The sequence below is a fragment of the Rissa tridactyla genome, chromosome 9 (genome assembly GCF_028500815.1).
Source record: "Rissa tridactyla isolate bRisTri1 chromosome 9, bRisTri1.patW.cur.20221130, whole genome shotgun sequence".
Classification (NCBI taxonomy): domain Eukaryota; kingdom Metazoa; phylum Chordata; class Aves; order Charadriiformes; family Laridae; genus Rissa; species Rissa tridactyla.
In genome coordinates, this window is record NC_071474.1 from 23,784,209 (window position 1) to 23,795,541 (window position 11,333).

The window sequence follows — 11,333 nt, forward strand, 5'->3', positions numbered from 1 at the left end:
CCCCCCGGCAGCGCTTTCCCGAGCGGGTTCTGAGCCGCTGCGCTGCAGGCTGGGTGATAGCATCGTTTTCTCGGGGCCCGGCGAAGAGAGGCTGGTGTTGCTTAATGAGCCTTAGAGAAGCACGTGCTGTGTCAGGCAAGGAGATGTTGCTTAACTATTGCCAGAGAAGTGTTCAGTTCCCCTGTTAATACAGTATTTAACACTCCAGTGAAAAAGGACCCCGGCAAATAAACGGATGCCTCTGGATGAGCCATCTAGAGAAAATGTGCTGAGAGTGTGGTTCTTTTCTATGCCCGACAGAGAAACGATTTTTCTCATCTCGGGTGGTGAAGTTGTGTCTAGAAATGAAAAATTCAGGCGCGGACTCATCCCAAAGCGTCGATGTGATGTTGTTTTCTACAGCACGGATCAAAGGCTTCCCCTGTGGGACTCGTCCTGCTCAACTGCGGGCTTTCCAAGGAGCATGGATGGGGCATACGCAGCAGTTGGCCTTCCTCTTCTGGCAGGGGCTCAGTGAAGAACCTGAGCTCTTGATAGCCCAGGGAAGGACCGACCCCTACGGCAAAAAAGAGATGGCCCCCAGTGTCCTTCCTTCCCGGAGGAAGCCTGTGGAGAGAGAACTCTGCAGATGGAGAGGGCTATTCCTTCAGAGCTGTTAAATACAGATCACGGTGATGGAGGCAGCACTTGCTGCTGCACAAGAGCCAGGAGGTGGTGGATGGGGTGGGGATTTTGCTGCCTATTGATCTCTTTTGCACCCAAACGAGAATAAAAGCTGTTCCCCACCCAACAGGTCCAGACTTTTAAGGCCAGTGCGTCTCCCGTCCCTGTTTCATCCCGCACGCCTGAATTGATTTTGAAACACCGCACTCCCAGTGCTTTGAGCTGCCGGGCTCAGGCTGGAGGTGTTGCAAGGTGTGAGAAATGCACGTTTGAGCAGAGAATCCTTGGGCTGTGTTGGCGTGAGACACGTGGCCGGGGCTGTAGGTGGCTCCTGGGGTTTCTAGGTGAGCTACACCTCTCCCTTGGGAGCAGGAGCAGAGGTGCGTGGGGTGCAGGCACCCATCCACGTAGACCCGTGTCCTCATGGAGATGGTTTGCGGGAGGCTGGGTGAATGAAGCCCTGGACCTTTGGTGGCGTGTCCTGCTGCCGGGTGGGGTGATGGGGCTTTGGGCAGCTCGAGCATCACCTCCCATCCTCCCCAATGCCTTGGCTGCAGGAGCTGCCCTGGGCAAACCCAGCTTGTGGGGTACAAGACATGCACCTAGCCCTGGGAGGACTGGGTTTGGAGATGGCCCAGTGCTTGCTGAATTAATAAAGAGGGCTTGAGCTGCCGGAGAGGTTTTTCTTGTCATATCATTTATTCACCAGTCATAAAAATAGAAGGGGCAAGGCTGGGACAGAGGGATCATGCCAGAAAAGGATGGTGTGCGTGTGTGTGGCATTATTCATGCCTCAGGGAGCCAACGGGGAATGCCTAATGCTTGGGCCAGGGAGGGAAGGGGATCCCACCGGGAATTTCAGCGCACCCCTGGGTCTCGGTGGGAGCTTTCTTCATGCAGCTCATCGCTGCAGTCCCCCCAAAGAGCAAAGAGGGCAAGTCACCCCAGCCCAAACCCATCCTGCAGGTCTTAGCAGACCCGGAGGAAGGTGCTTCCGCCAGTAAACCCCATTTTCCCGGGCACCCACGTAAAGCACCGGTAGAAACACCAGGACGAACACAACCACTCATGCTGAAAACCCCCCTCCTGGCTTGTTCAGCCTCGCTGTTGAAGAGCGGTTGTGTGCAGGGCATCGCCCCCGTGTTGAGGGGACCCCACTCACCGGGCTCTGTCACCCTGGCAAGTCGCTTTGAGTGACCCCCAACCTCTCCATCCAGCTCAGTGATGTAGAGCCCTTAGTTGTGGTACTGTACACACCAGCAGCTGTGCCAATTAGCATCATTAACACACAAGGGCCAATTAATCTCTTGATTATGCCTGCCATTCACTTATCAGCTGCTATGATGGGAAGATCGGCTTTTGTACCTCTACTTTCTATGCAAATAAGCCGGTTACGATGCCTTCATTACTCGATACACAATTACCCAGTGCAGATACCCATGAAATCGAGCATGGACAGATTGCCAGCACACACGGGCCAGAGCCCAGGTGGGTTTGCAGTTGAGGTCCTCTCCATTTCGGGACGCGCCACCTCGAGCGGTGCTGCAGGCCCCGGGTTTTGGGGAACTGCTGACGCTGATGCTGTGGGGGAGCCCAGGGAGGAAATGGTTGTGGGGGCCTGGCTGAGCCCTTGCCACGTTGGTGGCCAAAATTGGCTCCATCTCAGAGAGGCAGAGGTATAAAGGAGAAGAGCAGAGGGCTTGTGGCCAGTTGGCCACCAATGTGGCAATGGCCGATGCCACCTCCCACAGGCAAGAGAGAGGGACATGGGAGAAAGTGCTCCAGGGCAATTTCCAGGTGCAGGTGGAGGGGAATCACCCTGCACACCCTGAGAGGGAGGGATGGTCCCAGCTGGGTCGCGTTGTCCTGAGCTGCTCCTGGCTGGTTGGGGGCCATGCCTGCAGCCCCCAGGTGTGCCCCATCTGGGCTGGGCTGCTGGGAGGGCCGCTAGAAAAGGCTCCTGAGCAGCCCTTTGCTTCCTGAGCTGGTTTTCCTGTGGTCAGGATGGGCTTTGGAGGCAGCTTGGGGTTGGTGGTAGTGTTGTTGTGCTGGGCGCTGGCTGAAGCGACGTCTTACAGCCCTTGGAGCTTCCCTCTGAGGGGGGACTCGTCTTGGAGCCGTCCCCGTGTGCCTTCCTTCTCCCGGCCCTCTCCCTGGGCATGGGTGGATGTCTCCCAGCTCCAGGCTGCAGCCCCGCGGCACCCTGTGGCTGTTCAGTGCCAGGAGGCGCAGGTGGTGGTCACGGTGCACAGGGACCTCTTTGGCACGGGACACCTGGTCAAGGCTGTGGACCTGACCCTGGGCTCAGCTGCCTGCTTGCCTGTGGCCCAGGGTGCTGGTGCTGAGAGCACGGTGACCTTTGTGGCTGGGCTGCACGAGTGTGGCAGCACCCTGCAGGTGAGGTGGGCTGCCGGGGTGAGGGGCTGCTCCCTCCCTGGTGATGTTGTGTAGGGACTGGACCCTCTCTGGGCTTTGACCAACTTTGGGTGGGTACTTGGGAACTGTGAAAGAGCAATGTGCTGTCTCGCTGCCTAATTCATCTGGGTGAAGGTCTCGGTCCTCAAAATGACCTGGTAAAGGTGGTGTCAGGATTTGGGGTGAGGAGGGATTCATCGGGTTGCGGCATTTGTCCAGTGAGGGGTGGAGTGACCGTAGCAGAGCTAGTCTTTGGCGTGTGGGCGCTCTCATGGAGCCCTGGGTGAGGAGCACACTCAGGAGCAATCAAGCCTTGCAGTGGTTTTAGGACTTGGCTAGATGGAAGTGGAAGCATGAGTACATGGGAGAGCTGGGTGTAGCTTGACACTTGTCCCTAGGGAAGTTCAGAGGGCTGGAGCCCCTCTGCTATGAAGACAGGCTGAGAGAGCTGGGGTTCTTCAGCCTGGAGAAGAGAAGGCTCTGGGGAGACCTTATGGCGGCCTTCCAGTACCTGAAGGGGGCCTACAAGAAAGGCTGTCTGCAAGGGCACGTAGCGATAGGATGAGGGGCAATGGTTTTAAACTGGAGCGGGGCAGGTTTAGATTAGACATAAGGGAGAAGCTCTTTGCACTGAGGGTGGTGAGACACTGGCCCAGGTTGCCCAGAGAGGTGGTGGAGGCCCCATCCCTGGAGACATTCAAGGCCAGGCTGGATGAGGCTCTGAGCAACCTGATGTAGTTGAAGATGTCCCTGCTGACTGCAGGGGGGTTGGACTAGGTGGCCTTTAAAGAACCCTTCCAACCCAACTGATCCTATGATTCCAAAGGGGCTTGCTGGGAACCTGCTGACCTGCTCAGCAGGAGAGCCGAAGGGCTGCCTGGAGCTGGTGTGCCCCAGTTGACCTGGGGGAGGAGGCTTGAGGACCCGATGTGGGCTCTTGCTGGAGTGCCCAAGTCCTTGAGCCTGACCTCCTACAGGGCTGGCACCTTGTTGAGATGCCAGTTCAAAGCTTCATGCCTCCCTGTGATGCTCTGGATCAGGAGTGTGGCAGAGCCTTTACAGCTGGTGCCCTGTGTGTCCTAGGCCAGGCAGTGCTGGGTATCTGCTGGTTCTGAGCTTCTGTCTGCCTCGTCAGCTCTCCCAAATCTTTCTTCCAGGTGACCCCAGACTCCTTGATCTACAAGACAAGTCTGTCCTACAAACCTAGTCCTCCTGGCAATGTGGTCATTGTAAGGACCAACCCGGCTGTGGTTCCTATTGAGTGTCACTATCCCAGGTGAGCAAGTGGGGGCTGTGTCTCTGGTGCGGTGGACCCGAGGTGATGGTGGCACCTTTGTTAATGCTGGTCTCTTGCATTTAGGAAGAGCAATGTGAGCGGCAATGCTGTCCGGCCCACGTGGGCTCCCTTCCGCTCCACCGTGTCGGCCGAGGAGAGGCTGACGTTCTCCCTACGCCTCATGACCGGTGGGTGCAGACCTGGCAGCCCCGTTTCCCTCGGGTCCCTGCTGCTGCCGGCTCTTGGCCACGTGCTGAGTGCCCAACCAGAGCTGTAATGGGGGCTAAAGTGAAACCTTGTTTGGTGGGATATGGGGTTGCTGGCTGCTTAGTCAAGAGGTGCCATGGGGAAGGGAGGGCAATGTGCTTGTGTCCAGAGTGACCTGTGGCCTTGGATCTCCCTTCCAGATGACTGGAGCACTGAGAGACTCTCCAATGGCTTCCAGCTGGGGGAAAGCCTGCACCTCCAGGCTGATGTTGCCTCTGGGGGCCACGTACCCCTGAGGCTCTTTGTGGATGACTGTGTTGCTACCCTGAGTCCCCACAGGAACTCCTCTCCCCGATATGCCTTGATTGAGCTCAGCGGGTAAGGGGTATGGTGGTGTCTTGGGGGTGCTGCTGCAGCTGGCTGGGACGTCCCTGACTTGTGACCCTTGTGCAGGTGCTTGGTGGATGGGAGATCAGAGGACACCACCTCAGCCTTCATCTCTCCAAGGCTGAGGCAGGACATGCTGCAGTTCACAGTTGATGCCTTCAAGTTTGCAGGAGATGACAGGAACTTGGTGAGCTGTGGTGCCTGCCCTTCCTCCCCCAGCATGGCCAGCAGCTGTGCTCTTCTGCCTGAAGACACTTACTGAACCTTGGCTGTGGGTTTAATTGCCCTTCCAGATCTATATCACCTGCCACCTGAAGGTCTCCCCAGCTGACCAAGCCCCAGATCCACTGAACAAGGCCTGTTCCTTCAACAAAGCCAGCAGCCTGTGAGTAGCTGGTGCATGTGGGGAGGGGACCAGCCTGGAGAAGAGGGCTTACAGGGAATTCTGTTTCAGGTGGGCTCCAGTGGAGGGTACTGGAGACATCTGCAGCTGCTGTGAGACGGGCAACTGCCCACTGTATGGGGGATCCTCCCGGAGAATTAACCCTCCATCCAGATGGCCAGGGAGGCGCCTGAAGAGAGGCATCCCTTCCAGTCGAGGTAAGGCTCTGCGTGTCCCAAACGTACCCCCACAGCAGAGTGACCCTCCGGGTTGGGGCAGCCAAGATGCTGGAAGACCTTTAGCAAGTGCATCTCCTCTTAGGGACAAACCTAACTCTTCTCCCGTGTCCTTGTGCAAGTAACTATGAGGACACTGAAAACTACTAGAAGAACTGCTCTGGCAGGGTCCACCCTCCTGTAAGCCCTGAAATCCAGACGAGGCAGGAATTAGCGTCCCTGTGAACTCCCTCATGTCCATCTCTTCTTAGGTGGGTCCTCCAGGGCAGCGGAGGCTGAAGTCTCGCTTGGGCCGCTAGTAATCCTTGATCCAGCTCAGGGACTGTGGAGTTCCTCGAGAGGTCTTGCACCGGCAGGGAAGACCTCACATGGTATGTGGTGCTTCTTGTTTGAGTGGAGGTGCCTTCAGGTCTCAGATGAAGGGGAGTCCAGGTTGATCTGGTCATGAATGCCCCCTGATGTCACACCTGGACAGGGATTTTCCAGTATAATCTCCAGAAGTCAGTCTGAGTGTTGTCTTCTCAGAACCCCCTGCAAGTTCATCCACTGACAGATGGTGGAAAGCCATTAAATGTGGAGTAAGTGTGTGATTTTTTTTTTTTTTTTTCCTTGTTTCTCTTCCAGGTGTTGCTGAAGGAGTTCCTGTGCTGGTCCAAGTTGTCGTGCTCACAGCAGCCACTGTGCTGAGCTTAACTGCTCTTGGATTGTTTCTTGTGTCCAGGAAATGTATCTGCCCTCCTGGAGTGTCACTGTAAATGCCCAACCCTAATAAAAGACAGTTGTTTCTGTCTTCCCCTTGTGTCCTCAGTGGGGAGGAGGGACAGCCGTCAGGCTTTGCTTGGGTCTGCTCAGATGGGAGTTGGGGTTGTGCTCATGCACCCGGTCATGAGTACGTCCTCCAGGTAAGCCGTCTCCTGGGCTGGCCACAAGCTCTAGGAAATGTGGACAGCTGTTGTCACCTGAAAGCGTCTCCCAAGCCGCAGCACTTGGGGATGGAAAGTGTGTCTCTGCAGGAAGCCTTTCCAAATGTCCAGTGCTGCTGCTGAGGCTCTCTCTATGTTGCTTACTTGGCCAAGCAGTGCTGTGCCTGATGGCAAGGAGTCTTAAATCATAGAACCATAAATGGTTTGAGTTGGAAGGGACCTTAAAGGTCATCTTGTTCCAACCCCCCTGGTCTTTGGCAGGGACGCCTTCTTCTAGGCCAGGTAGCTCCAAGCCCTGTCCAACCTGACCTTGAACAGCTCCAGGGATGGGGCAGCCACAACATCTCTGGGCAACCTGGGCCAGGGTCTCACCACCCTTGTAGTGAAAAGTTTCTTCCTGCTACCTCATCTAAATCTCCTCTCTTCCCCTTTGGAGCCATTACCCCTTGTCCTATTGCTGGAGGCCTTCCCCAGCTTTCCCGTAGGCCCCCTTTACATACTTGAAGGCTACTATAAGGTCTCCCCAGAGCCTTCTCTTCTCCAGGCTGAATAACCCCAACCCTCTCAGCCTCTTGTCACAGCAGAGGGGCTCCAGCCCTAAGAGTATCTTCATGGCCTCCTCTGGATGCACCCAACAGGTCCATGTCCTTCTTGTGCTGCGGATTCCAAGGCTGAACACTGTACAGCTGGGGTCTCACCAGAGCAGGGTTGAGGGGCACAATCACCTCCCTCACCCTGCTGGCCATAATTTTGATGCTGGCCTTCTGGTGTGCCAGCGCATGTTGCTGGCTCATGTTGAGCTTCTCATCCACCAGCACCCCCAAGTCCCTTTCCTCTGGGCTGCTCTCAATCCATTCTCCACCCAGCCTGTATTTGTGCTTGGGATTGCCCTGACTCAGCTGCAGGACCTTACACTTGGCCTGGTAGAACTTCCTGAGGTTTGCACAGGCCCATCTCTCGAGCCTGTCCAGGTCCCTCTGGATGGCATCCCTTCCCTCCAGTGTGATAACTGTGCCACGCAGCTTGGTGTCTTTGGCAAACTTGATGAGGGTGTGCTTGATCCCACTGTCCAGGTTGCCAACAAAGATGTTAAACAGCACCGGTCCCAGTACTGACCCCTGAGGAACGCCACTCATCACTGGTTTCCACTTGGACACTGAGCTGTTGACCACAACCCTTTGAGCGCGGCCATCCAGCCAGTTCCTTATCCACTGAGTGGTCTGCCCATCAAATTCAAGCCTCTCCAATTTAGAGACCAGGGACAGTGTCAAATGCTTTGCACAAGTCCAGGTAGATGATGTCTGTTGCTCTCCCCTTATCCACCGATACTGTAACCCTGTCGTAGGTGGTCACCAAATTTGTCAGGCATGACGTGCCCTTGTTGAAGCCATGATGACTATCACCTATCACCTCCGTATTTTCAGGTGCCTTAGATTTTCCAGGAGGATCTGCTCCATGACCTTGCTGGGCACGGATTCCGGTAGTTGCCCGGGACTTCCTTTTTTCTCTTTTTGAAAATGGGGGTTATGTTTCCCCTTTTCCTGCCAGTGGAACCTTCCCCAGACTGCCACGACTTTTCAAATAGAATGGAAAGCAGCTTAGAAAATTCATCTGCCGGTTCCCTCAGGACCCACGGATGGATTTCATCAGGACCCACAGACTTGTGCACCTTCAGGTTCCTTAGATGGTCTCATACTTGATCTTCACCTACAATGCACTTAGCCCTGCTAAGTCAGTGTTAACAGAAGGGTTGAGAGACGCTTTAATTACAGATATGGCTGTCCTGCGTGATTTATCCCGGGTAACTCAAGCAATTTATCCATCAGCAGATAGAAGGGATCTGAAGCAGAAAGGAAGAGCGGGGAGTATTTATGGCGGTGACTCAGGAGTCATTTAAGAGAGATTTGAAACGAAAGGGTGATGTTGCTCAAAAAGCCCCTACCTGGCTTTAAGAAGTTGTCTCCAGCCAGGAAAATGAATGAGCGCTATCATTTTCACAGCCCAGTTCCCCTCTTTTCCTGCGTCAGCCAAGCGGGGTTTGTTTCTCTTTGGGATGCGCAGGCGAAGTGTGGCGTGGGGCCGAGGGAACTGGGGTGACGTTTGAATGACATTTTACGATGGGGTGTCATTTCAATGTCGTTTCACCACCATTGCTCGCGGTGGGTGAGACGAACCCCCCCGGCAGCGCTTTCCCGAGCGGGTTCTGAGCCGCTGCGCTGCAGGCTGGGTGATAGCATCGTTTTCTCGGGGCCCGGCGAAGAGAGGCTGGTGTTGCTTAATGAGCCTTAGAGAAGCACGTGCTGTGTCAGGTAAGGAGATGTTGCTTAACTATTGCCAGAGAAGTGTTCAGTTCCCCTGTTAATACAGTATTTAACACTCCAGTGAAAAAGGACCCCGGCAAATAAACGGATGCCTCTGGATGAGCCATCTAGAGAAAATGTGCTGAGAGTGTGGTTCTTTTCTATGCCCGACAGAGAAACGATTTTTCTCATCTCGGGTGGTGAAGTTGTGTCTAGAAATGAAAAATTCAGGCGCGGACTCATCCCAAAGCGTCGATGTGATGTTGTTTTCTACAGCACGGATCAAAGGCTTCCCCCGTGGGACTCGTCCTGCTCAACTGCGGGCTTTCCAAGGAGCATGGATGGGGCATACGCAGCAGTTGGCCTTCCTCTTCTGGCAGGGGCTCAGTGAAGAACCTGAGCTCTTGATAGCCCAGGGAAGGACCGACCCCTACGGCAAAAAAGAGATGGCCCCCAGTGTCCTTCCTTCCCGGAGGAAGCCTGTGGAGAGAGAACTCTGCAGATGGAGAGGGCTATTCCTTCAGAGCTGTTAAATACAGATCACGGTGATGGAGGCAGCACTTGCTGCTGCACAAGAGCCAGGAGGTGGTGGATGGGGTGGGGATTTTGCTGCCTATTGATCTCTTTTGCACCCAAATGAGAATAAAAGCTGTTCCCCACGCAACAGGTCCAGACTTTTAAGGCCAGTGCGTCTCCCGTCCCTGTTTCATCCCGCACGCCTGAATTGATTTTGAAACACCGCACTCCCAGTGCTTTGAGCTGCCGGGCTCAGGCTGGAGGTGTTGCAAGGTGTGAGAAATGCACGTTTGAGCAGAGAATCCTTGGGCTGTGTTGGCGTGAGACACGTGGCCGGGGCTGTAGGTGGCTCCTGGGGTTTCTAGGTGAGCTACACCTCTCCCTTGGGAGCAGGAGCAGGGGTGCGTGGGGTGCAGGCACCCATCCACGTAGACCCGTATCCTCATGGAGATGGTTTGCGGGAGGCTGGGTGAATGAAGCCCTGGACCTTCGGTGGCGTGTCCTGCTGCCAGGTGGGGTGATGGGGCTTTGGGCAGCTCGAGCATCACCTCCCATCCTCCCTGATGCCTTTGGCTGCAGGAGCTGCCCTGGGCAAACCCAGCTTGTGGGGTACAAGACATGCACCTAGCCCTGGGAGGAGCTGGGTTTGGAGATGGCCCAGTGCTTGCTGAATTAATAAAGAGGGCTTGAGCTGCCGGAGAGGTTTTTCTTGTCATATCATTTATTCACCAGTCATAAAAATAGAAGGGGCAAGGCTGGGACAGAGGGATCATGCCAGAAAAGGATGGTGTGCGTGTGTGTGGCATTATTCATGCCTCAGGGAGCCAACGGGGAATGCCTAATGCTTGGGCCAGGGAGGGAAGGGGATCCCACCGGGAATTTCAGCGCACCCCTGGGTCTCGGTGGGGGCTTTCTTCATGCAGCTCATCGCTGCAGTCCCCCCAAAGAGCAAAGAGGGCAAGTCACCCCAGCCCAAACCCATCCTGCAGGTCTTAGCAGACCCGGAGGAAGGTGCTTCTGCCAGTAAACCCCATTTTCCCGGGCACCCACGTAAAGCACCGGTAGAAACACCAGGACGAACACAACCACTCATGCTGAAAACCCCCCTCCTGGCTTGTTCAGCCTCGCTGTCGAAGAGCGGTTGTGTGCAGGGCATCGCCCCCGTGTTGAGGGGACCCCACTCACCGGGCTCTGTCACCCTGGCAAGTCGCTTTGAGTGACCCCCAACCTCTCCATCCAGCTCAGTGATGTAGAGCCCTTAGTTGTGGTACTGTACACACCAGCAGCTGTGCCAATTAGCATCATTAACACACAAGGGCCAATTAATCTCTTGATTATGCCTGCCATTCACTTATCAGCTGCTATGATGGGAAGATCGGCTTTTGTACCTCTACTTTCTATGCAAATAAGCCGGTTACGATGCCTTCATTACTCGATACACAATTACCCAGTGCAGATACCCATGAAATCGAGCAAGGACAGATTGCCAGCACACACGGGCCAGAGCCCAGGTGGGTTTTGCAGTTGAGGTCCTCTCCATTTCGGGACGCGCCACCTCGAGCGGTGCTGCAGGCCCCGGGTTTTGGGGAACTGCTGACGCTGATGCTGTGGGGGAGCCCAGGGAGGAAATGGTTGTGGGGGCCTGGCTGAGCCCTTGCCACGTTGGTGGCCAAAATTGGCTCCATCTCAGAGAGGCAGAGGTATAAAGGAGAAGAGCAGAGGGCTTGTGGCCAGTTGGCCACCAATGTGGCAATGGCCGATGCCACCTCCCACAGGCAAGAGAGAGGGACATGGGAGAAAGTGCTCCAGGGCAATTTCCAGGTGCAGGTGGAGGGGAATCACCCTGCACACCCTGAGAGGGAGGGATGGTCCCAGCTGGGTCGCGTTGTCCTGAGCTGCTCCTGGCTGGTTGGGGGCCATGCCTGCAGCCCCCAGGTGTGCCCCATCTGGGCTGGGCTGCTGGGAGGGCCGCTAGAAAAGGCTCCTGAGCAGCCCTTTGCTTCCTGAGCTGGTTTTCCTGTGGTCAGG

The 11,333-nt window shown here is 55.6% G+C and overlaps 1 protein-coding gene across 1 annotated transcript; it reads left to right on the forward strand.

Moving 5' to 3' along the window:
- The first annotated feature begins 2,667 nt into the window (after positions 1–2,667).
- Positions 2,668–6,321, forward strand: LOC128914961 (zona pellucida sperm-binding protein 3-like). The gene is made up of 9 exons (XM_054214693.1): positions 2,668–3,060; positions 4,236–4,354; positions 4,439–4,542; positions 4,762–4,939; positions 5,015–5,135; positions 5,242–5,333; positions 5,403–5,548; positions 5,818–5,937; positions 6,191–6,321. The coding sequence occupies exons 1-9, from the start codon at positions 2,668–2,670 to the stop codon at positions 6,319–6,321; spliced, it is 1,404 nt and encodes a 467-aa protein (XP_054070668.1).
- Positions 6,322–11,333: the final 5,012 nt, after the last annotated feature.